This window comes from Neomonachus schauinslandi, chromosome 1, assembly GCF_002201575.2.
Source record: "Neomonachus schauinslandi chromosome 1, ASM220157v2, whole genome shotgun sequence".
NCBI lineage: Eukaryota > Metazoa > Chordata > Mammalia > Carnivora > Phocidae > Neomonachus > Neomonachus schauinslandi.
Window position 1 is genome coordinate 144,643,986 of NC_058403.1, and position 25,455 is coordinate 144,669,440.

Consider the following 25,455-nt stretch of genomic DNA (forward strand, 5'->3'; position numbering starts at 1 on the left):
ATGCCTGGTGCCAGCGAATTAAAAAAAAAAAAAAAATCACTTCTCTCTCTCCTGTGAGATTCTAATGTAAAGTATACTTGAAGAGGCACCAAAAGGTACCGAGCACCCAAAGATGAACTGGAACAGAATTGTTTTTTACAATCTAAACTTCTGATAGTATTTATTAAAAAGCACATAAAACATTAGGGCCTTGGAGACAGTGCAGGTATTTATAGTTAAGGCTGATTTATTCTTCCCAACCTCACCCGCCAGCCTGGAGTAATACAGACGGTGGGCTGTATGATGACCACTTTCCTGACCCTCTGAGACCACCAAGAAGGAAGGAATGAGTTAAGAACTCCAGAGCCACTGCCTTAAGACTCCTGGCTACCATCAGTATCGATTCTGGGTGGTTTGTTTCTAAGAGCACATATGCATAAGACGGTGTAATTGGTATATAAATATTTGGCCACCTTTAGCAGTTCTTCACAGTTCTGGGCTTGGCAGCATATACGCTAAAACCTGAAAAACGGGCAAAAAGAATCTGTATTCTAAGGAATACATGAGATGGAAAGAAGTAATCTGTCTAAAATAATATTGCAAATTATACTTAAATTTCATGATTTCTTGATTCAAGAAAATGAAATTCATTCCCAAAGTTGGCTACTGTAAAATGTGGCATAAAAATATTTTTAGGAGACATATCTGTATTTTAAATTCTGTGCACATGTAAATGGACAATAACAATTAAGAAGTGCCTATTTTCGAAACTTATTTCTAATGTTGAAATAGAACAACAGACTGCCATTAAGTTTCTTACATTTTTAAGTTACCAGATATTTACAAATAACATATAATTTGTATCAAAAAAGGGGACATTTTCAACTATATGTGCTGCTTTCACTGGGGCTCCGGTGATGAGAGTAACTTCGGTCACTTTCACTGTCAGAGCCGTAAGATCTACAACTCCTGTGTAACAAAAGAAATATACAGACACCTTTTAACTTCAACCCTCTGAATTCCTCTTGAAGCTTCTTTTTTGATACAAGTGGCTTGAAAGCAATACTGATGTGGCATAGCACAGTGGGTGGACGAGTGCGGTCCTGATGGTGGCAACAGTGTAGACTTTTCAAAGATGTTTTAAATGACACATGGCAGTAATACCAAGATTAAGATAAAGAAACATCGCATCTTGGGAAATTACTTGAAATCCACTCATGCAAATGAGCAGAATAATTTTCCATGTTACCCAAAATGAACATCAATATTTAATTAGACCGAGGAAGCAAGGGATAAAAAAAGGTACATGAAGAGTTTCATTAAAAATATGGAAACCAAAATGGGGATCCCATGATGGGTGAAGGTGGGGAAGACATGGACAGGACCACTGGGACACTGCGTCAAGAGGACCTGGCAATGGTCACCAGTTATTTTGAAAAATATTCAGGGAGCCAGTCACTTTGCTAAATGCTAGGGACATACACGGTAGACAAAGTATAGCTTCCTGGGACTCAAGGACCACAAAGAATAGTGGACAAGGCAAACAGGGCACACCGCGGGGAGGCGGGGGTGGTATAACTCAGGGTTATCAGTCAGGATGGCCCCCTGGGGCAGCGGGTTGCAGCTGAGACCTATAGGGTAGGTAGGTGGGAATTGGCCATTTCAAGAGGTGTGTGTATCTCCAAGCAGAAGGACAGGTTCTAGCACATTAAAGGAGGGAAGACAGAAAAGCCCCAGCTGGAGTTGGTAGGCGGAGAGGCCTTACATGGGATGCTAAAGAGGCTGGACCTGCCCCTCTGGGCAGTAGGAAGCCCTTCAAGAGTTTCAAACAAGGGAGGTGTCTAGATCACACTGATATTAGACAAGGATCACTGACTGTAGCTGCAATGGATGGGGGAGGGTAAGACCAAAAGCGACCCGGAAAGGGACATTACAAAAAGTCGCCATTAAGACTTTGGCAGTACCAGCCCAAATAGGTTATATAAAATGTAATATCTATAAATATCTGTAATACATAAAAATGTATTTTTACTAAAACTGATGATATAAACCTCAACCCTGATGTTAAAGCAAATGATGACATTTTAGTATACTTTTTTTTTTAATTTAAAAAACTAATAAATTGGTTTTGCTATTTTTAGCAAGTAGCCCTATTTAAAGGAGTGGGGCTTGGTCTGGGTGGCCTTCTCTCTTTACTCCTTCCAAAGAAACTCTTTGTCCAAGGGTATGTAAATATTACGGAATCCATTTTAGATTCAAACATGAACAATAACCAACAACCTGACCCAGCAACCCTTAATACAAAAGCCACCTCTAGGAGATGCCTGTGGGTTGCTGAAACTCAAGAGGAAGAAATATTTCTGACCTCGGAAGATTACACTTTCTCTTCTACGAGCCGTGTGTCACCTCCCACACCAAGTGCCCACAGTACCTTGCAGTGACCCGAAGGAGGGAGACGCACCTGGATCGCCTGCTGTACCTTCTGCCTCGGCGGTAACTGTCACTCCTCTGGCTTCTGCTGCGACTCCGACTCGTGCTGTAGTAGCTATCGTAAGTGCAGGACCTGCTCCAACGGCAACCACACACACTTAATCCCCACTCCAACACTCACAGGCTTCCGTTTCTTCTTACGGTCTCTTCAGTGTTCTCTGAGGACATGGGCACTCTATGACTGTGTGAGGACACATGTGCACAGCAAGTACTGGAGACATTTAACAAGTGCCCCAGTGAGACTTACCGCATGAAACAGAAAAATGTTCATTTCTTTTCTGCATTGAAAAATATCACAAAGTTAACACTGACTTAGTCTGACTGAATCTGGTGGATCTTCAGCAATTATATTCAATAAATACCTGCCATTACAACTGGACATCAATTGTCACTCTGACACCAGAGTACAATGGGCCAACAGATAAAAGCTGTCAAAAAAACCTCACGTAGATGGGAGATGATTTCATGAGATAAATACATGTGTTTAAATTTTTCAATAGACTACAACACTTTTTAAAAGGGAATGAAGGGTTTTTAAAACAAGGCCTTTCAATTCTGCCCCCACAGGTGGTTCCCACCCCGTCCGTACCTGGACCGACTATGGGGGTCGTACGAGCTGCTCCTGGATCTGCTCCTGCTGGATGTCCTAATAGGAATCACATGAGGGACCATCATTTTGTGGCTCAGGACAGGTTATATCAAAAATCTAGACTTTTATTTGCCCATCAAGGAAAAAAACACAATGAAATCCAGTAGGTGTATTTATTTCATTTCTTTATCAAAAAATATGTTGGATTTTTTAAAAGCATGTTGGATTTCATTCTGATTAACTTTTGTTCTTCTATGAGGTGCACATAGCAAAGTCACTGGCGAGGTTCTAACTGGGTGGGGAGGGGAAGTCTGCACAGGTCAGATACCTGCAGGTAAGATGAAGCTGCAGCAGTGGAAAATACCTCAGAGGCAAAAGAGGGTTTGATGAAGCTGGGAGAAATACAAACCTGGGGTCACCCCCCACATGCTCCATCCCGTGGCCCCCTACTAACCAATCAGTCCTCCTATCCCAATCCCTAACCCAAGCCAAGAGGTGACTGCAGATGTGAACTGAGGTCAAGGAAGATATACTGGAGGTCGGGGGTGGGGAGATAGTGGGCAGGGCCTTTTTAAAAGATTTCTACTGCTTCTCTTTCCTCACTCTGATAAGATCACATCCTGAGGATAGCCAGTGAGAATCTGACAGTTCCTAGAAAGAAACAACTAGACTGAGGTGAAGGCACTGACTGCTGGTATTCAGCAATGACAGGATTCTTCTCAAAAGCTCCCCCACTCCGCCTGTGCAGGCCTTGAAAAGCAGACAGGATGAAGACCACGTGGCAGGGTGGGGATCCCACACGCACCTATGACTTTTGTAACTGCGGTAGGAACTGCTCCGGCTTCTTGTGCGGCCTCTGCTGTACCATCCTCTGCTCCGACTTCTAGAATAGCTTCTTGATCTACAATTGAGAGTGAAAAAATATAATTATGTTAACTCACCATGCTGTTCAAATGATTACTAGTAGGACAGGAAGGGGAGAACACAACAAGGAAAGGTCGTTCACAAACTCTTCATAGCAGGTTTGACAGTGACAGCTAATGAAGGTTTAAATTGAACAGAATGAAATAAGCCAGAAAAGGCTGGTAAAGGTGTATTCACTGGAGTCCTACTTGTAAGACCAGAAGAAGAAATAATCCAAAGCTCCACTAATGATAGAATGGGGGGGGGGGGGCAGGGGGCAGAGAAATTCAGTAAAATACTCTCAAGTAGGAAAATGAAGTACAGCTACATACATCAACAGAGACATCTCTTAGAACTCTTAGAGACATCTCTTAGAAATGCATAGATAGAACATGTATGTAGGTATGCACATCTGTAAAGATTTTGTTTGAAGACATGCAAAAACACTGTATACAAATAGAAATATCTGTGGCAAAACTAAAGAACAACAACAAAGGGGTGCCTGTGTGGCTCAGTCGTTAAGCGTCTGCCTTCGGCTCAGGTCATGATCCCAGGGTCCTGGGATCGAGCCCCACATCGGGCTCCCTGCTCCGCGGGAAGCCTGCTTCTCCCTCTCCTACTCCCCCTGCTTGTGTTCCTGCTCTAGCTCTCTCTATCAAATAAATAAATAAAATCTTTAAACAACAACAACAACAAAACTATAAAAAAAGTTTGTAATAATGTTGAATTCTAGGAGAGAAGAGAGAAAGTAGGGTGGCAATGAGCAGTAGGGATGTATCAGGTATGTCAAAGCTTTATTTTTTAAAATCTACATGACATTTTAAATTATTTATTTATACCTAATAATTTTTTTTAATCTACTTAGTATTTAATAAAACAAGGAACTTAAGTAGTACAATTCTGCCCCTCTGCATTCACTTGGCTCCCCACTCTTCTCCCCCAATTTTCTACCTGTCATTTAGGACAGAACGATATCCCTATGTCTAGGCTACTTATGTAACATCTTCAAAGGTTTTATTTTATTTACTATGTACTTATGTTTTAGAAGACATGTTCTGCTTCCAGTTTATCTACAAGAGAATGAACACATCATGTTCTAGTAAGATTCTAGTCATTTACTCGACAAACAATTATAGAGCAGATTCTGTGAGGTAACAGAAAGATGAGTAGAAAATGGTCCCAGACTTCAGTGAGTTCACAGCCTAGTAGGGGAGTCACGGCCAGGTGAGTAACCAAAACAGGGAGGCAAGGTTAGCTGTCTGGTCTACTACCCATTAGCTGCATAACTTAAAGCAAATTCCTTAGGCTTTCTAACCCTGTCTTCATTTATCACATGAAATGCCACCCACCCCAAAGGCAGCCATAGGAAGCTAAATGAGAGTGGCCAGCATCACCAGCAGCTCAGAACTGTCAGAGCATGAATGGAAGGCAGACATTAAGCAAAAAGGGGGGCTAAAGTAGCTCAATTGTGCCTGCATCTAGGAATATGAACCTAGAGAGAAAAGGCCAGGATTCACCAGCTCTCTGGGCCTGCTGGGATTCAGGGCAGGAGGAGGAAAAAGAGCCCGCAACATAAGCATGGAATGGTCTGAGAGGGACGAAGAGAGCTAGCTAGCAGGTTCCGGGAGGGCCAAAAGGACTGAAAACATGCCCTGGCACTCATGCGAAGGAAGTACCTGAAAATAGCCCTTTTAGGAAGATGTGGGGGAGGGAAGGCGCAGAAGACAGACTGCAAGCAACTAAAGAGTAAATGGGAAACAGTTATTACAGATGGCAAATGTTGTTTCCTATCTTTAAAGAAATCCAGGCGAGAAAGAGAAGATAAATAGCTAGAAAGGGGGGGAAAAAATCCCAAAGATTTTTACTATATTATAGGCTCAAGTGATGAAAAGCAAGCACAATATACTAAGGGATATGAGCAATTAAGAGATAGTGAGGTAAAACCATGAAATATTTACAAGGAAAAAAAAGGAATACAAATTACTTATTAACTTCATATCACCATCACTGATTTTGTAAAAATTCTCATTCTCAGCACAATCCAGTCTATGCTGATGACAAAAGTTAGATGCAACCTGAACCAAAATAAATAAATTTTTACCATGCCCCTCCCTGCTAACCCTTGAATAAAGATCAACTAGATGCAGGTCTTGGGCAGGTTAACTTGGCCTCTCTGGCCCCCACCTTCCACTTGTGTAAAATGGAGAGTTAGATTAATGATCTCTAAATCCTACATAATTCTGTAAATTCAGGATTTCCTTCTAAGGCATCACTGAGAGGTGGGAGAGCAGCGTCACACCGTTAGAGAGAGAGACTTGCCACCTATCATGGCAACTCATTTCTACCGCCAGAGAGCTTTAACTGACAAGCAATAGTTTTTGACATTGAGCCCACATTTCTTCGCCTAAAATCTCCACTTCCTATGTCCTCACAATTGGCTCTTAGTCACACAGCATGAGACTTCCCCTTATTCCCTTCCAGATATTTGGAAATAGTGATCTCGTCTCTAATTCTGGTGTTCTTCCAAGATAAACAGTAACAGACTCTCCGTGGGGGGGGGGGGGGGGGGAAGAGGAAAGAGACTACATTGCTCACCGATAAGATGATGTGGAACTTCGCGATCGACTTCTTGAGTGACTGTAGGAGACAGACCGTGTTCTGTGTCTTGATTTGGTTTCAGATTTACTACGAGAGCTGCTTGGACTCCGGGACTGGCTATCCCCATCCCGACTAGGGGTCTGCTCATCACTTGAACTCTCCTGATTCCTTGGCCTCCGGTTTAAGCGTGCCGTCTTTCTTACTTCATCAAAGAGAGACCCAGGCCGAACTTTATTTTTGCTTTTAATTTCTATCCTCAAGCCTTGTGGCTTCATCTCAGGAGCAGCAGTCAGTGCCTTCACCTCCGTGGCGCTGGCCGTGGGGGCCGTCGGTGCCGCCAGATTCCCCACCCCTTGCAGGGGCTTCCATTTGTTATCCAGGAGGCCCATCTGGCTCTTCTCAGCCGCCTCTCTCTTCACGGCGCTTTCTGTGGCGCTGGCCAGGCTAGCAGGGCTGCTGTCCCGCTGCCCCACGTCCCCCATCGTTTTGCTTTCCTGTTTTCCCTCCTCTGTCTCAGGATGCTCTGCGTGCATATCCTGTTGTAGAACAACGTTTACGTCTGGGGTGGCAAGCCTTGAATTTCCTAGAGGGGATGCCTCCTTGGCTGGGGAACTCCTATCAGGAGTGCAAATCTCCATGTTGTCATCTGTCTGCAGCACATCCTCCACTCCGCTTGGGGCCCTTTCTGCAATATGCTGAATGCTGGAGGGAGAAGCGGCTCCCTGTTCGTCAGAACTGAAAGCTGTGGGAGAAGCGCCCAGTTTACTATCCTCTTTAGTAGGCTGCCCAGTATCTGATGAAGTCATGATGAGATTACATTTACCTGAAAGGCGGCCCTCTTCGCAAGACCTCTCGGTGTGCGAGAGGTCTTTCATGGTCTCACTATTTTCAGAAACTTGTTTTTTCTCTTTTGCCTCTTGAGTAACTTGTTTCTCACCAGTCTCCTCCTCCTCCTCCTCACCAAATTCTAGTGGAGGCTGCCAGTGAAATGCCTGTTTTCGTTTTGGAGCCTTGTGCTTTTTGTCTTTTTTCCCTTTCAGTTTCTCCTTTGCTTTTTTGGTCTGTTCCCGTCTAAGATTTTCCTTTGACCCGTATTTGTGCTTCCGTGCCTTTCTTCTAGTGTTTTCTGAATTGGAATAGGACCCCTCGGAATCAGAGGTTGAAGACCGCTGCTTACTTGATTTCCAAGCACCATTACCATCAGGCAACGAAGTACTTGCTGAAGACTTTGTTGGGGGTTTGGCTTTGCTGTGAATTTCACCAAACTCTGACTCAGAATCTGACGTAGCTTCACCTTCCTCCTTATCAGAAGATGGCCGGGAAATATTTTTACTGTTTTTAGTTACATCTCGTTCAGAGTTTGACTCAGAGTCCCATTTACTCCCAGCATAATTCTTCCTTTTGGGCTTACTGCCATTTCTAAGGTGATCAGAAAGATTCTCTTTCAAGGCCCTTTTCTTTGAATGAGGGCATTCCTGTTCAGGCTTGGATTTCTCTTCATCTCTGTTTTTCTCTTGCTTATTGTTCATTTCCATCTGGACTTGCCTCTCTTTTTCCTGGGCTGACTGTGTAACCTGAACACTTGACTGTTCACTGTCCGAAGAATAATCTAAAGATGACCTGCTTTCGCTATACTTCCTCTGACTCGAAGACTTGTCTCTGCTTTTCACATATTTATTGCGAAGTCTCTTCTCAGAGCTGCTGCTGTGCCTCTTATTTGAAGTGTTACTTTTTTTCCCATTGGATCTAAATTTTCTCTTGGCTCGTCTTCCATCATCACTGCTAACGGAGGAGTATGACGATGATCTACTACACTGTGAACGATCACTGTATTTATTTCGTGAATGAGATCTAGATGAGGCAGACCTAGATCTTGAATGTGAACTAGCTAGACTTCGTGACCTTGTGTATGATCTGGAATAAGATCTACTCCTAGAAGATCTGCTCCTTGACCTTGGTGAACTTTCCGAACTTCTATCACTGTATTTTGAATAAGCACTCCGATCACTTTCTGAATTTTTTTCTCTTTTATGGTAGGATGATAAACTTCCAGTGTCTTTGATATTTGCTAAACTGTAAGTGCTTTGGAGGGGCAGCAAATGGGTTGTTTTAGCTTTCATTTCCTGAATTCGCTCATAAGAGGGCTTCCAGGGCTTCTGTCCCGGCTTCCACCTTGAAGGAGGGGGACTGTCACTCAGTGGTATTACAGGAATATTTTCCGCTACCACTGGTTGTACTACGACGTTTTCATTTTGTGGCACTGTTGCTCTTAAAGGTTCCGTTTTAACTGGCTTATTTTCACTTAACTGAGAGGTTGTTCGTCTTGGTGATTTTGATGCTGTCCTTTGATGCCCTGACTTGGAAGTAGATCTGGACTTTGATCTACTTCGAGAATGTGATGAGGATTTTGATGGAGTCCTTGATCTTGAGCTTCCTCTGGAATAAGACTGCGAGTGAGATTTAGATCTGTAGGAGTCTCTGCTGGAATGGGTTGAAGAGCTCTGGTCACCCTTATCAGATTTAGACCAGTCCCTCTTTGATGAGTGATGAGATGATAACGAGGAAGAACGAGATCTCCTTTCTCTGTCACAAGAGGATTTCATTCTTCGGGTGGAAGATTTTGAGGATTCTATGTCTGATGGTACAATAATCCTTCTTTTCTTGGTCTGCTTGTGTCTTCTGCAACGTTTCTGCTTTTTAGCTTTCTTTTTATGTTTAACCTTTTTCTCTTTCCTGCGTTTTTTATGGTGACCGTCGGAGTGTCTTGCTGTACTAAGGTCTGAATAATATCCATTATAGGACCATGATCTGGATCTCTGGGACAAGCTTCTCTCATCCCATCGGCTTGAACAGGGGTCACTTAATCTATTGAAAAGAATACAGTATGCATGCAGTTATTTACAAGCATGTTTTCTAGGCTTTAAGTTTAAAACACATTTGTTGTCAATACAAAAGCATTGACAAAAGCCTAGTTAAGAACAAAGTAATGACTCCATCAACACTTTAAGCACAAATAGGAAGGATACATCAAGGGGTGACAGGCCTCATCTTGACCTCATAATTTCAGAGATACACACTGACAACTACTAACAGATTCACTAATAAAAGGATTTTTTAACTAAGCAAAAGATTTCAAATTTGACAGAAAAACGGTTTTGAACCAAACCAAACCAAGAGCACTGCTGATATACTGAGTTCCTTGGCTAGGATGTTCATGACCCTCTGGCTCTGGGAACAATTTTTGAGGGAGAGTCAAATCAAGTTCCCAAACAATTCTGTTGATTCCCTGCAGATACAGGACAGCTGCCTGAACTTTAAAGAGGAAGTCTCTTAAAAAAGCTAGCATGACTATTATTTTATTTCAGCTTCACAGAGGTAATTAAGACTTTCTCTTAAGGTTTTAGTTAAATCACTTCCTACAGAAATTGAGGAAAAAGCACATGAAAATAGATGCAGGCTTTACAATCTTAGTGGTAATGGGTAATGTCAGGGCTCAAAACAGAGAGTTCTCTATACCACTGTGTCTAAATCACTCTCACATAGCAGACGCGTTCCCTCTTCTGACTTCTAACCATTCTCCTGGACACCCACAGAGGAGAAGAGACTACTACCATGAACAATTATAGAGGGGTCCCACTGGTGTTATTTTTCACTAGCTATTCTGAAGCCAGCCCCATTTCTACAAGAGATATTCTGCTGTGGGGTGTTACAGAGGGTAAGAGAAGGGTACACTTCTGAAGAAGCAACAGTCCGTGGGGTCAGAAGTTAATGCACATGCCAGGTACAGATTTTCCTACCTACCAATTCATTCATCAGTGACTAAGAGACCTGGCTAGGAAAGAATCTGCTATATGATTTTTAGGTCCTGATTATTTCTAAAATTGTACAAGATATCTTTGAGAGATTCAGTAGGTTTATAGTTTTGTGAGGGAAGACAGAATTCTGATTTAAAAGCACCCTGAAGCCAATCAGCCCTCCTACTTAACAGCTCTCTTTTTGCCAAGTATTCCCAAATGCATTCTCTTTGGTCATGGTCGAACTTTAAATGTTAAGTCTTTAATGAAAAGTCCAGAAGTAAGTCTCTAGCCTCTTAACACTCAAAATATAGTAGACACAGGATTGTGCTCATACTCAAAGCTCTTACTTATCTCCTTTACTCCATTTTTCTCCACTAGGTGGTCTGTATGCTCTTAATCTCTGCATTTCTTCTTTCCAGTGAGGAGGAGTTTCACTGCTATCATCATCGTCTGATTCAGAACATGATCTTGATCTTGGAGGAGTGTGATAGCGCTTCAAAAAACAAAGATAGGAATAACTGTTTTTAAAATACTGCTCAATTACAGTCTGCTATAGGACAGAGTTAGGTATAAAACCCAATCTCAGATGCTGTTCAAAAGCAATAATGATTAAAGTACAAAAGGATGATATGAAGTTATGTCACGACAATATAAGAAATGGGATTTTTTCTTAAAGTCCTAATGATTACATTAATTAGCCTAGATTATTCAACATACTAAGATTTCTCAACATACTCATTCACTGTTTCACATGTCATTTCATACTTAAAATGCAGCAATAAATTTTGATCTAATAGCAGTATCTTCATATACCTATGGAGAATACAACTAGCTCCTTGAACAGATAGATCTTGGATTGTACCTAAAATTAAAGCTAGGATTTTGCCTATACTGCTTACTTAGATAAGTAATTTGAAAAAAAGAAAAGTCTTAACACACATACAATTGTGCCCCTTCCTTTAATCTTCCGTCCAGATTTTGATACAGATGGTTTTTGATCACTTACAACAGGTGTAACATCAGGAATCTTCCTGGAAAAGAAGACTGAAAATTAAAAATAAGCAAATGCTGGACAGTTTTCTCAATATTTAAATGCAGAATTTATGCTCCTATAATACAAAGTCATTTCATTTAGATCCAACACTTTTGCAGAATGAGGCACTCCACATAACCTGATTTTCTAGGCAAACTCTTTAAATGCCAAACCTTAAAAAAAAAAAAAAAAAAGGTAACTCAATTGGGTAGAAATGTATGTATGATACCATGCATCTTTTTAAGCATAGTACTACTTTTAAACAAAATCCCTTTTTACCTGCCTCTTGTCAACAACAGTGATGTTCTAAGGGAATCCTAAGGTATTTCTGACTCTGATGCTTAAACTGTTTTTAAAACTATATTTTGTTATTTTATTTTATATTTTTAATAACTCATTTGTCTTCCCCACTCTACAATAAGCTGCCCCTCCTTCAATGCTCTGAATCTACTGCCTTATGGTAATTCTAAGAGTACAGAGTTTGTGGCAGCTAGTCCTCCATGCATGAGAAGTCTTCATACCTCAAGTTTTTTACCTGTTACTAACATGATGGCTGGCTCTTATTGAGTACTTACTATGTGTCAGACATTATGTTAATAAGCATTTTTAACATAACTGAGTCAAATGTATGTAATGTAAAGCTGGCCATTTTAGCCAATTTTAAGTGTACAGTTCAGTGTCTTAATTACATTGATGTTGTGCAACCATCACTACTATCTTTCTAAAACTTTTTCATTACCCCAAACCCAAACTCCACCCATTAAGGAATACCTCCCCATCCCCCCAAATTCCCTCAGCCTCTGGTAACCTCTAATTTATGGCCAAATAATATTCCATGATGTATGTACACATCACATTTTGTTTATCCAACCATGTGTTGGTAACTTGGGATCTGTCTCTTCCTTTTCGCTACTATGAATATGTTGCAATGAGCACTGACATACAAATATTGTTTCATTTTCTATTTTCAATTCTTTTGAATATATACCTACCCATGGAATTGCCTGGTTACATGGTAAATCTATGCTTAACTTTCTGAGGAACAACCAAACTATTTTCCCCAATGTCTGAATCATTTCAGACTCCTGCCACCAATGTATAAGGATTCCAATTTCTCCATACCCTTGCTGACACTAGTTTTTTGGGGTTTTGTTTTAAATTATAGCCATCCTGGTAGGTGAGTATTATCTCACTGTGGGTTTGATTTGTATTTCCCTAATGACTAATGATGTTAAGCATCTTTTCATGTGCTTGCTGGCCATCTGTATGAAACGTCTATTCAAATGCTGTGTCTATTTTTAAATTGAATTGTTTTTTTGTTATTGTTGTCCATGCTTTTGGTGTCAAATGTAAGAATTCATTGCCAAACCCAAGGTCATAAAAATTTACTCCTATGTTTTCTAAGAGTTTTATAGTTTTAGTTCTTATATTTAGGTCATGGACCCATTTTCATTTTTGTGTATGATGTGAGGTAGGGGTCCAACGTTACTCTGTTGCATGTGGAAATCCAGTTGTCCCAGCACAAACATTTATTGAAGAGACAGACTTCTTTCTCCACTGAATGGACTTTGCATCCTTTTCTAAAATCAATTGGCCATACATACTGCTTTTTTTTCTGGTTTATTTCTGGACTCTCAATTCTATCCCACTGGTCTATATATCTTTATGCCAGTACCACACTATTTTGATGACTGTAGCTATGTGTTAAGTTTTGAAATCAGAAGGTGTGAGTGCTCCAACTTTGTTCTTCTTTTTCAAGACTGTTTTGGCTATTAGGGGCCCCCTACAATTCCGTATGATTTGATACTACTTTTCCATTTCTGCAAAAAGGCTGCTGAAATTTGATAGGGACTGCACTGAATCCAAAGCTTGCTTTGAATAGTACTGACATCTTATCAATATTAAGTCTTCCAACCCATGAACATGCAAGGTCTTTCCGTTTATTTAGGTGTAAATATTTTGTAATTTTCATTGTACAAGGCTTTTACCTCTTTAAATGTATTCCTAAGTATTTTATTCTTTTAGATGTTGTTTTAAATAGAATTGCTTTCTTAATTTCCTTTTCAGATTGTTCATTGCTGGTTGTTAACAAGCACTTTAAAGGCATTAGCTCACTGAACTCTCATAACACTATGAGGTAGGTACTATTAGCATCTTCCATTTTAAAGATAGAGAATTTTAAGATTAAGAGGCTACAAATCTTGCCCCAAGTCACAGAAAGAAATGCAACTTCACTCTTAAAGCAAATAGACAGGGTTTTCTAAGCTCCAGGAAATCGGGGTCCAGGTAAACATACAAAAAAAATACAATTCTTCTACAGAAAAATCTTAACTACAAAGTATACGTACAGTTTTTTTCAGTAATTTCATGACATTACTTAATTCTCACAGTGAGAAAGTAGGTACTCTTGGTAGACAACTGTTAACCCCATTTTCCTCATGAATAAAAAGGACTGAACTTGCCTACACGTGTTCAGCAAAAATTAACGTTTACCTGGGAACCTTTTAGGTACTGGTCCAATGCTACCATCCTCCACCTTCTCCCCAGAACATTCTGATTTGATTTGCTGTATGGCCCAGAAGCTGGTATTTTCAAAAGCCTGCGAATTATTCTAAAGTACCACTAAGGTTGAGAACAAATAAGCTAGAGCCAAGTGTGGTACCCAAATTCCGCTAAGCAAATTACTAATGATATGAGTTTAACCGCTGATAAATCAGTAAGGTGGCAGGTTCACTATGGCTAAGAGCCCCTGCTTCTTATCCTTGCATATGTTGAGTTCCTGAAGCACAATTATAGCTCCCAAACAACTGATCAAAATCTCAAAGATCCTGATAAAATAGATCAATTGTGCTATCTTTGTATGACACAACTACCAGCCAATTATAAAGTAATTCTGCAGAAAATAACTTCCAAAGATGTTATGTGACCAAAGAAGAGTGATGACCAAACAAAATTATCAGCACTTTTCAGTCACAAATGAAATCACTGCTTTAACACCACCAGATAAGAGAGGTCAGCAAACTTTTTCTGAAAAGGATCCGAGAGTAAGTATTTTAGGATTTGTAGTCCAAGAAGAAAATTAAGGCTATTATTCAGGTATTCAGATAACAAGAAAGAAAACAAATTTTCACTAATGTTTTATCAGTAAAATTTGAAACATGACAACTGAGTATCATTTCCTTGTAATAAAGATCTACTAACGAGAGGAACAGAGTTCTTTTGGAGGGGAGAATAAGCCTGCTTCTCCCTCTCCCACTCCCCCCGCTTGTGTTCCCTCTCTTGCTGTTGTCTCTGTCAAATAAAAAAATAAATAAATAAAAAATAAAAACATTTCACTTAATTAGGATTCACAGTATTTCCTATCAAAATAGATAATGCTGTTCATCCGGTAATGCTGATGAGCTTGTACATATTTTATCTTTAAAAATACCTTCTCGCATACAGGGGTGGTATGTGCAGTGCCTGAAATCCTGGAGAGCTCAAGGGCATCGCTGCGATGCCGCGTGCACCAAGCAGCCGTGTGAAGCAACAGAGCAGCCCATACAAACCGCCACGACGACGCAAGTAGGCTGCTGTAGCACAGGACAGCCCTTCTGTATCTTCTTACAGTGAACGAGTGGATGCAGCTGTGTTCCAGTAAAACTTTATGCACACTGAAATTCGAGTTTCATTTCATTTCCACACATCACAAAATACTACTCTTATTTTTTCTACAACATTTTATCATGCAAAACCCATTTTTTTTAACCTCACAGGCTATATAAAAATAGGCAATAGACCAAATTTGGCCCACGGACAACACCTGTCATATGACAGAGAAACTGACCTTTCAAGTTTCCTGCCTTTTGAAAGCCAAATAGATTTGATCAATGAACTTGGTGTCTTATATTTTAATAAAGAAGAGTCCCACTAAAATTTAACAAGCCAGAATTTGCAATGAAAATATCAACATGTTAAACTTTTAATTCAAAGATACATCCCATTTTATAACAGCTTTTTTAAAATGAGACAATACTAGGCTTTAAAAATGTTTAATGAACTAAATAAGGCCCACCTTATGTAGAAACCTGACTGTAAACAGGGCATGTGCATCATTTCTCAGCCTTCAACAGAACTCTTCATAAGGAACTTATCAATGATTCGCCACATTATGGTATTTTTGTTCAAACAACATTTAATAGTTCTAAACTTGAGGTAACACAAAATATACTACATAGTATTTTTTGAGGCCAAATCTAAAGCCACACATTATCTTTCCCAATGCAGAGAACTTATCACTGAACAAGTTATTAGCAAGAGTCACATATTTATGGTGCTAAATTGTACCCCAATCACCATGCAATTAATTTTACACTATTCAAATTGGAACACATTTTTATCATTCCATTGAATCCAAACAGTTCAACTGACCCTCTGTTGTGGCAACCAAATCTCACCTCTAATGAAAAGCCAAGAAAAAAAAATTAGTAATGAAATCTTTCCAGAGCTCCAGTTAAGAACTTCTCCCCTGGCCTATGTGCCCAACCCCCTTTCCCTACTAGTAGAATGTGAATTCTGAAAGGTAGGGTATGTGTCATTCATTAACCTGGCATCTCCCACAGTATTGTTCAAAGCGCTTTGACTATAGGTCATGCTCAATAAATGAGTGTGGAACCGCAAGGAACTGATGGAATTATCATTCACAGAAATGAAAACACCGGGGTTAATCACCCTACTTACGGTTCAGGTTCCACGGTGACAAGAGGCATATCTCTTCTCAGTAAAAATCGGTTCTCAGGAACTGGAGGAATCTCCTCTGGGCGGACCACAGGCTTTTCTCTTTTAGCATTTGAATCAACTGACCTTTTTTCATTGGTATCACTCCTCTCTGAGTGACTTAGAGAGAACAAAGCATGCCACCAATTAAAATGTAAAATGTTTGCATTTCAGATAATATTAAAGAACATATAAAGCATGACCACGGTACTAAATACCACAGTACTGAATTCTGCTATGAAAACTGTCAAATGATCCTAAAACTTTTTTAAGTTTCAAGGATTTTTTTTTTCACCTGCAAACACGTAAATCTTTGCTATGAAATGTCTGTGCTACCCCTAGAATAGTCAAATTTCAAATTAAAGTCCAAAAAATATTGTCCTTTTTCAACAATAGGTTATAAAGCTAAGTTTACACAACTGCACATGCTTTCCCCATCAGGGTGTGTGTGTGTGTTTTTTTTTTAGCTTAAGATTCCCCTGGTGTTTCACGCTTACCCTTTTGGGCTCATTATATGTTTATTCCTTGGCTCTTCTGAACTGCTTGCTTCCTTTTGTCTCTTTTTAGAATGTTTAACTTTTGGCCGCCTCTTACGTTTCCTTCTTCTGCTTCTCTCATGTTCAATTTCACTTTCTGAAGAAGATTCTGAAGAGGAAGAGGAATTGGAAGAGGAATCCAAGTCTTCTGAATGAGTTGGTTTCTTCCTTTTTTTCTCAAAAACTTTTAAGAAATATTAACAAGAATATTAATACTGGATTTCAGTGCCTACCGTTGAGAGTAAAACGTGACTACCTAGTATCATAAAATATGCTTTATCAACAGAAAACTAAAGACAGAATTTAAATAAACTTTTCTTCATGTTGATAATACAATGTGCTGCTGAGACTGTAAGGTAACAAAGCCCTTGCCTCATGAGGCCTATATTCTAGTTGGATCAGGTAAGAAAATAAGTAACTGCATAATATGACAAATGGTTAAGTGCTAGGACAGAAACACAAAAAAAGCAGGGTAAAGGGAATAGGGAGAGTCAGGGGCTAACTGAAAATTACATTTGAACAGAGAACTGAAGAAGTGAGGTAAGGGGTCATGCAGATACTTGGATGGAGAGTGCTGCAGACAGTGGGGACAGCCAGCAAACGTCCCTGAGTGCTTGGCGTGTGTCAATGTGGCTGGGAGGACAATGAATGAGGGGGAAGAGGTGAGAGAAACCGCAGAGCAGACTGCCTTACGGACCAAGTAAAGACTTTAGCTTTGGCTGACTAAGGGAGCCCTTGGAGAAGATCACTCTGGTTGCTGTTAAGGACAGGTTAGAGGATCAAGAGTACAAGCAAGGAGACCAATCGGGAATTTACGCTGAGAAAAGATTATAGAGAAGGACAGAGGTAAACAGGACAGGTATGAGGCTACTGTAATCGTCCAGGTCTGGACAAGGCTGATAGCAGGGGGAAGTATAAAGAAGGGAGATTTGATAAGATTTCTACATGACTTGGATAGAAAGTATGATAAGAAGCATTGGGGCTATTGCCATACAACTTGTATAGTTTCCTCCACTACTAAAATCCAGTAAGTATGTTTAAGTTATAGTCTTCAACATGTTTTACCTATATCCTCGCTCCCTCCACTCCCCAAAAACCCTTACCATCTTTTGTTGATTTTGTGGCAAGCACCCCACAATCAATAACTCGCACATCTGCATAAGGTCTACTTGCAGCATCCGTTTTCAGATTTTCAATCTGTTCGATTACTTCAAAACCAGAAATAACTAATCCAAAGACGACATGAACCCTGTCACAATACAAATTCGAGAAGGAACTGGTTTGACCCCAATTAAGCCATAAGCAGTAATCACAACTGTTATAAATGACATGTCTACAGACCTCAATAGAAAAGCAAAGTGTCTGATGAATGAAACAACTAGAAGGGAATTAGAACTTGAAATCTGCTTCATAAAAGGAACATACAACAACAATTACTCAAATTGAGCCTCCGTTTTCTGCCTAAAACAATATTTCTTTTTTATGGTAGAGTCTGAGAATAGTCAGACTGCCCTTAATACTCAGAAACTATTGTTACAGAGTCACTCAAGAGAGCACGACTGGGAGGTCTATCCATAGGCCCAGATAAAGACCCCATTCAATGACATGACAGCTATGAGGTCTCAAGACGGACTAACCTGTGATCCTTAAGGAGGGGCCTGGCTTTGAGAGATTAACCCAGAGATCAAGAGCACCCCCTTGAGGTTCACCCATGATCCAACCTGTATTGGACTGGCCACCCAAACAACTCCCCAAGGTAATAAAATGTCACTCTTACCCATCCAGGTGTGGAGCAGGTTTTGTGGTACTGTGTAAGAAACATCAACACAAAGATGGCAAAAACCAGGTGTTCAGGTGAACAGAGCAGAAGGGTTTTAAAGCACAGCATGTAGAGAACAAAGAGGTAAAGATAAAAAGATAGGGAAAAAGTTAAATGTGCTATACATCTAAACTTAAAAACCTTACAAACAGCAATAGTAGCCATTTTACTGGTTAAAAAAAATCACTCAAGATTATAACAAATTACAAAGTTGTATTTATTTCTGCAATATGAAGACTATCCTTATACATATGTATGAAACAACTTTGAAATAGCATAAAAATACCTTAAAATTAAAGTTATTCTCGAATCCAAAACAACAAAAGCAAAAACAAACTCAAAATTTATCAAGATAATTAAAGAGAATAAAAAGTACTATCATTTGCCCTAAGGAAAGAAAAGTATGATCAATACTTGGCCCCTACACTTAAATGAGTTCTTCTATTTGTTATTTCTCATACTGAGTCAGCCTGTATCTTTTAGGCAGGCAGATGGAGGTAGGCCTTAGGAGTCCTGTTTTCAGAACTTCCTGCCCCTCCCACCTAAGGTGAAGCTCTGCCGCTCACAGCAACCCTAAAAATGCAATAGGGAGCAAACCTTCCCTTTGTCAACACTTCTGACATGGTAAGTAATGATGGATAACACTATAGACACTTCACATTTCTATGGCCCAGAAAATGCCCAACCTGCTTCTTCTACAGTCACGATCTGGCCGATAGTCACTCTTGGGAAGCCTATGGGGTATATTTGATTAAGACATTTCGAACCCAAACTGGTTGTTTCCTTTAGCATTGTCACAAATCTTCACAATATGTGAATTGCAGTGAAAATTCAAAAGCAGATAACTAGACTCAGAAGGATGTACCACCAAAATCTTAGTTTGTAAGAATGAGAAATAGAAGAATTTGAGAAAGAACACTGGCTATCAGATCATGCTTAAAGCAGTCAACTGTGCTAGGAGCTCCCATATCAATTTTTATATTCATTTTAAGGCAATTCTAAGATACGTGATTCAACAAAACACAATTTTAACCTTCACAACAATGTTAAAAATCATTATTCTACAAGGAATGGTAACATTTATACTTACATTAAGAATATTCAGTTCTGTAAAAGCACTACAGAATTTAATTTTAATAAAAACTGTCAATTTAAGAAGTTCCAGAATTTAAAGCAATCCTGAGTTTTAAAACCACAAAGTCTCAAATTCTCCTCAGAAGACTGAGAAGTTGTAATTCAAGCCAATATAATAGTAAAAATGAGTAAAAACAGAAGAAAAAAAGACAGAAAATCTGGCAAGCAGGTGAGGAACTAATGCTTAAATAATTAAACTAGCATCCGGAAACTACTTTGGATAATAACTTTAAGACGGAAATGTGCTTCCCATATACATAAAACTTTACCAAAGCAGGCTTATGATAGGAAGATATGAGTACATATGCTAGACAATGATTCCATTGTATGAAAGATGTAAGAGGTAAAATTTGTAAAGATAAAAATGTCCTACAATGTTAAGGGATTGATTTCAAATACGTAGCAGTGAAAACAAGGAGTGGTTTATTGATTAGGTATATTCCTCCTCCTTCGTTGATCCTTTCTCTCACAACTCTCACATCTTTTGGGGAAAAGCCTACAGATTTTTCTAAAACACACAGAACCCAATTCAGTTTGCCACACTGGCTAATAGGAGTCCTGTAAAAACCACCTGATGGCAAAACTCTGGAGCAAATGGTGAGAGATGAGAACACTCTAGCTAACTGCAGTGAGATAGCAACATACCCCTTGAGACTCAACTGGAGGATGGAATCACTACGTTTATGACAGATTCCAGTTTTGTTCTCAATTCAAGTGACAACTGAAGACAAAACAACTTGGTCTTTTACTGCAATAGTGAAGAAAACAAATGAAGATAAGCACAATTATTGCAGGGGCAAATTTCAGCTGGCCTGCTGTGCCTAAACTGGTGTGAATAATTAAGTCCATCACTTGCATCCTCAATTCAGGAGGCAGAAATACAAATGTACACTTAAATCGGGTTAGACTACATATTAAGAATACTGAAAGTACCTTAATAAAGAAGCCCCTCGGGGTTCTCAGTCTACATTCCAGGAGTAGAAACAACAGTGTAAAGCAGGCATACTGGCACTAGGCTGACACCAGACATGGATAAACAGAGGACACTGCCAAACGGGCAGGCAGAAATGATTCACTTGGTCCAAGCTATTCAATCCTACTCAACCAGCCAAAGAGATCTCATCCCACCAACTCTTAACTGTACTGATCTTTCAAAACTACACAGTGGTAAAGACCCACGCAGTGGTGACACTCAATAAATTCAGACCTCACGGCCAGAGACTACCATAAATATTTAAGTTTATCCATGCTTATGAAAACATACCTAAAGGAGAAAGAGCCACAAAGAACATTTCAAATTATAAAGGCTTTCAATATTTTCACATTTCCATTTTCTCCTGTCACTTAGACACTGATTTTCCAGTTTCCTCCACCCCCTGAATGTACTTTAAAAATATATGCATAAGGATTCATTTAAACTTCGTAAATCCTAGACATTGAAAAGTGTCACTGTTACTCCAAAAAACAATCTACATTATTATACCATTATCAAAGAAGCTTTTAGCCTTATACAGAAATTAACAGTTCTGCACTGAAATGAAATCTAAACCATTATATACAATACACCCTCTTCCCTGCCCTCCCCCAGAAGAGGTGTGGAAACATGGCGGGAAATGTACTTCCCAGGATTAACCACGAACAATAAAACACACTTGTTTTACATGTATTGCTGCCCAATCAAGCAGAAAGTTTTTCTTAAAATGGTTCAATGCACATAACAATAGGATTAAAGAGATAAAGGCAAAGAAAGAAAAAGAGCCTTAGAGTAATGAGACATTACCTTTGGAGCGCACGGTGTAACACTCTTTCTGTAAATTTTACACAAAAATGGCAAGAAATAAATTGTAATACACTTTTAAGACAAGACTGAATCTATGTTTTAATATCAATATAACTTTGAAATTAAATATTTGCAAGTTTTATGCAAAGCAAGAAAGCTTTTTTAAAATGGAGGGCTCTAAATTTTCTTTCACATAGGATATGTATGTAGAGACGAACTATGCTTAAGAAAAACACTGTGGTGAAGGTGGGAATCTGCTCAGAGCCTTAATATTGTAACACTAGAGTGTGAGTAACCAGTGTATTTTGCTTTGCAAATCCTACAAACTAGCTAAGTCAACCAACATCTTTCTCAAAAAAAGAGTAATGTATCTTGAGTACATACATGAATATAAAAATCTGAATGCCTTGGAGCAGTTACTACCAGTGGAAAGCAAAAATGTCAATGAAAAGGACTGAGTTAAGAGAATTCAAAACAAAATTTCAGGGAACTTTCTCTTCTTTTTTTAGTAATTCACTTCAAGTAGTTAAAAATCTTTCATGTGTCTACATTTGAAATCTTTTTTTCATCACACACAACAGACCACTATTAGGAATAAGTGAGCAAAATTTGGACCATAGTTTCTGTTCGACACTTCTATAGTTGTTAAGCCCCCGAAAATAATAATAATAATAATAATAATAATAATAATAATAAAACAATAAAGCAGCATAACTAGAATTTTTAGGATCTTCTCAAAGGATAAAAAGGCAAGAGATGAAAAGTATAAAAGTATGCTATCAAATTTTGGCCAAGATACTTGCTTTTCCTGCCTAATCTCTGATTTTCCCCATTGTAAAAAATTTTTTTTCAAAAAATACACAGTCTAACCAACTTTAAATCTATTAAACTTTAAACATATCTATATACTCAGACCAAAATCCATATTATATATAGTGGACAAAATTCTTTATAAAGGTTTCAGACTATTAAATCTTGAAATATTTAAAAACAAGCTTTAATTTCTTATAAAGGCATTGATACATGAATTACTGTCAAAAAGAATATGATGTTTCAAATAATGTGGTGTTTTCAATGAATGTTGTAAAAAAAAAAAAAAGTGACTCCAGGTGTAAAGTAGTTATGAACATAAAGATAACCTATTTCTGTCTAATGTAGCCTTGAACATGCAATTTTTTCCTTCAACTCCTGAAACTACCACACCATCATGGAAGAGGCACCAAATGATAGTGAGAGACACAGCTTGTGTAAGGGCCATGGAAACTACCCAAGCCATGTACAGAGCTCTCCCTATGTGTTCCAAAAGTCACCAAATAGAGAGCTTTCAAAAATTCAGCACTAATGTTAACATAATACACATCAAACACCACTAGATACAAAATTCCTTCCAGGTTGCTAATACATATGTCACATGAACACTAAGTGATATTAAGACTGGATGTTACAGATGACACTTGATACTCAGAGAACTTGGTTTATGGTTAAGTTTCACCAACATCTTTGCTGATGAAAAATCTTGCAATGTACACATAAAGATACTACCCCCAAAAAGGAAGGAAAAACTAGAACCTCCCAGATTATTGACACTTACTAGCATTTCTTCTCATACAGATTCATGAATATGTGGAGGGAAAACCATTTCTGCCCAAATTTACTTTTGCTACCCCAAATTGCAGCATAGCTTTATAAACCCCTTAACACCAAACCGGTCTTCACCTCCCCTTGCTCTGCTCTGAAACAATCAGCACTTCTCTCCCACTCAGGTGAGCAGCCATTTCTAAGTCTGGTTAGGACATATCCTGGAACTACTTTATATTTTCCTCCCATGGTCCTATTTATACGTGTTAACACTTTTTGTTTAAAGTTTGACTTTTCCACATTATCTTGTTTTCTTAAATTTTTATAATTATCATGACCACTGACAGTGGCCAACGACAGAGACTGTTCTCCAAAGCTCTGCAGGTCTTTCTACTCCATGGCTGTACATAAAGTGGCACAGACCAAGCGAAGGGAGACAAGTGTACCACCACGTCAACGTTCTGTTCGCAGCTGATGAAGACTGCTGCCTAATATAGGCAAATGAGCCTGAAGCTTCTTTGCAGCACCTTTCAGACTGATGTAAATTAGGCAATTACAACTACTTTCCTTTAGGCAAGACAATGTTTGCACACAAATCATTCCACATATTCAGAAATCGAGGATCAACCTACAAAACACTTTCTCCCTTTTATGCCCACATTTTCATGCCAAAATGTTTACTTTACCTTTGAGAATGGGACAGGTACTTCATAAGCCAAAAAGGAAAGACAAACTAACTCAAGGTAAATAGCAAATAAAACTAGAACCAACGTCTCCTGATAGCTAGAATAGTAGCTCTAACCCAACAGATAGTTATTTAACACAAAGCTATAAACCACTTAATCTTTTTAATGACTACTTCATATAATACCTTCTTTATCTTGTTGATGAATGTATAGAAAAACAATGAAAATTAGAGAATTAACAGACTGTTATTACTGGAAGCCAAAGGAAATGAAAAATGTTTCCGTGGGTCATTTTATCTTTGCATTATTTATACAAGGAAAAGGTTGGATGAGATGATCTTGAAATCCTTTTCCACTCTAAGACTTTATAATTTTATAGCTTTTACTATGGTTTCTTCCTAGTGTTTGGCTTCAACAAATAAATAATAAAAAGAACAAAAAGACTAAATACTGAGTTAACTTGGTTACTATTTTGGTTCCAGGTCTTTGAATTCCTTCAAAAATATTTCAACATGAACAAACTATTATTTCCTCAGTGAATCATGGGGACAGTATCACTTCCTCCATGTTTCTTGAGCAGTACTATTTCAAAAAGAAATAGTAGGCCCCCCAAAGCAAAATCATTATGACTGATACAGCAGGAGATATAAGCAGTTACTGCAAAAATCATGAATGGCTTTATAGAAGAAAATCTGGTTTTTACATGATTGTTACATCCAAAGAAAGCAATATGTGCACAATTATGTTTAATAAAAATTATGTATGCCTTAGGAAGGGGAGGTTTTAAATTCTTCAGTAATGAAGACAACAGTTACTGCACAAAGCACAAGAGTCCCTGAGGAATATTTTGCAAATACAGTAATAGCACCAAATTTACTCCCTGGGAATGACAAAGTAGTAGATTTAGAATATGAACTACAAATATAATTGTGGAAGGATGTAGTAAAAGTCCTTGTTAAGCCTATAAAACTGGACCTATCAAGGCAGTTCTTGGCATTTTCTCACCCATTTTCACACTACCCTTTCCTGTCTGGAATGCAGAAGAGCTGTTTGAGGCGCCCCAGGAAGAGCTGTGGTGAGAGGGAGAAGCTCAGTACCACCCTCACCACCCTCACCACCCTCACCACCCTCACCCCCCTAGGGCGGCCCACAGAGGGCTCTGCCACGGCCCGCACTCGCAGCCAGCCTCAGCTTTGAGAGTTTAGCTGGGATCACAGACACAACTTGAAGATAGTACATTATACTTTTGCACTACTTCCACTCCAAAAGGATTTGGGCTTGCAAGACAGAGATTTTCAAAGATTTTTCTTTTTATGGGCCATTATCTCCATTTCCCCTTTCTATAACAGAAAGGAAGTGTTTTGTTTAGAAAGGTGAATGTTAGTTTTATTTTATCCTTCAACCGTGGGGAACCGGTACTTTCAGCCAGCACAAAAAAGCACATGCCACAAAAATTTCTTTAAAAAAAAGACAATTTTTTTTGCATGTACAAAAACACTAAAATACTTCCAAGACTACTTTTAACTGCAAACTCATTTCCAGAAGCAAATTTCAAACTAAAAGTAGAAAATTTTCTTTCAACGTAAGTTCAGAGTGATTTTAGTGCCATTCTACAGTTAATTATGAAAACAAGCTTAAAACTTTTAAGATTTTATTTATTTATTTGAGACAGAGAGAATGAGAGACAGAGAGCATGAGAGGGAGGAGGGTCAGAGGGAGAAGCAGACTCCCCGCCGAGCAGGGAGCCCGATGCGGGACTCGATCCCGGGACTCCAGGA

The 25,455-nt window shown here is 39.0% G+C and overlaps 1 protein-coding gene across 1 annotated transcript in view; it reads right to left on the reverse strand.

Annotated features, from left to right (window-relative positions):
• Window positions 1-746: 746 nt before the first annotated feature.
• Window positions 747-25,455, reverse strand: part of NKTR (natural killer cell triggering receptor) — a 52,368-nt gene continuing 27,659 nt past the window's right edge. The window contains exons 7-17 of the mRNA XM_021678934.2: window positions 18,458-18,487; window positions 17,784-17,929; window positions 16,642-16,864; window positions 16,109-16,264; window positions 11,300-11,387; window positions 10,704-10,849; window positions 6,557-9,424; window positions 3,864-3,959; window positions 3,059-3,115; window positions 2,441-2,542; window positions 747-948 (exon numbers count right to left, since the gene is read on the reverse strand). Coding sequence (XP_021534609.2) covers window positions 861-948; window positions 2,441-2,542; window positions 3,059-3,115; window positions 3,864-3,959; window positions 6,557-9,424; window positions 10,704-10,849; window positions 11,300-11,387; window positions 16,109-16,264; window positions 16,642-16,864; window positions 17,784-17,929; window positions 18,458-18,487 — 4,000 coding nt within the window. The 3' untranslated portion in view covers window positions 747-860. The remainder of the gene's footprint in view (window positions 949-2,440; window positions 2,543-3,058; window positions 3,116-3,863; window positions 3,960-6,556; window positions 9,425-10,703; window positions 10,850-11,299; window positions 11,388-16,108; window positions 16,265-16,641; window positions 16,865-17,783; window positions 17,930-18,457; window positions 18,488-25,455) is intronic.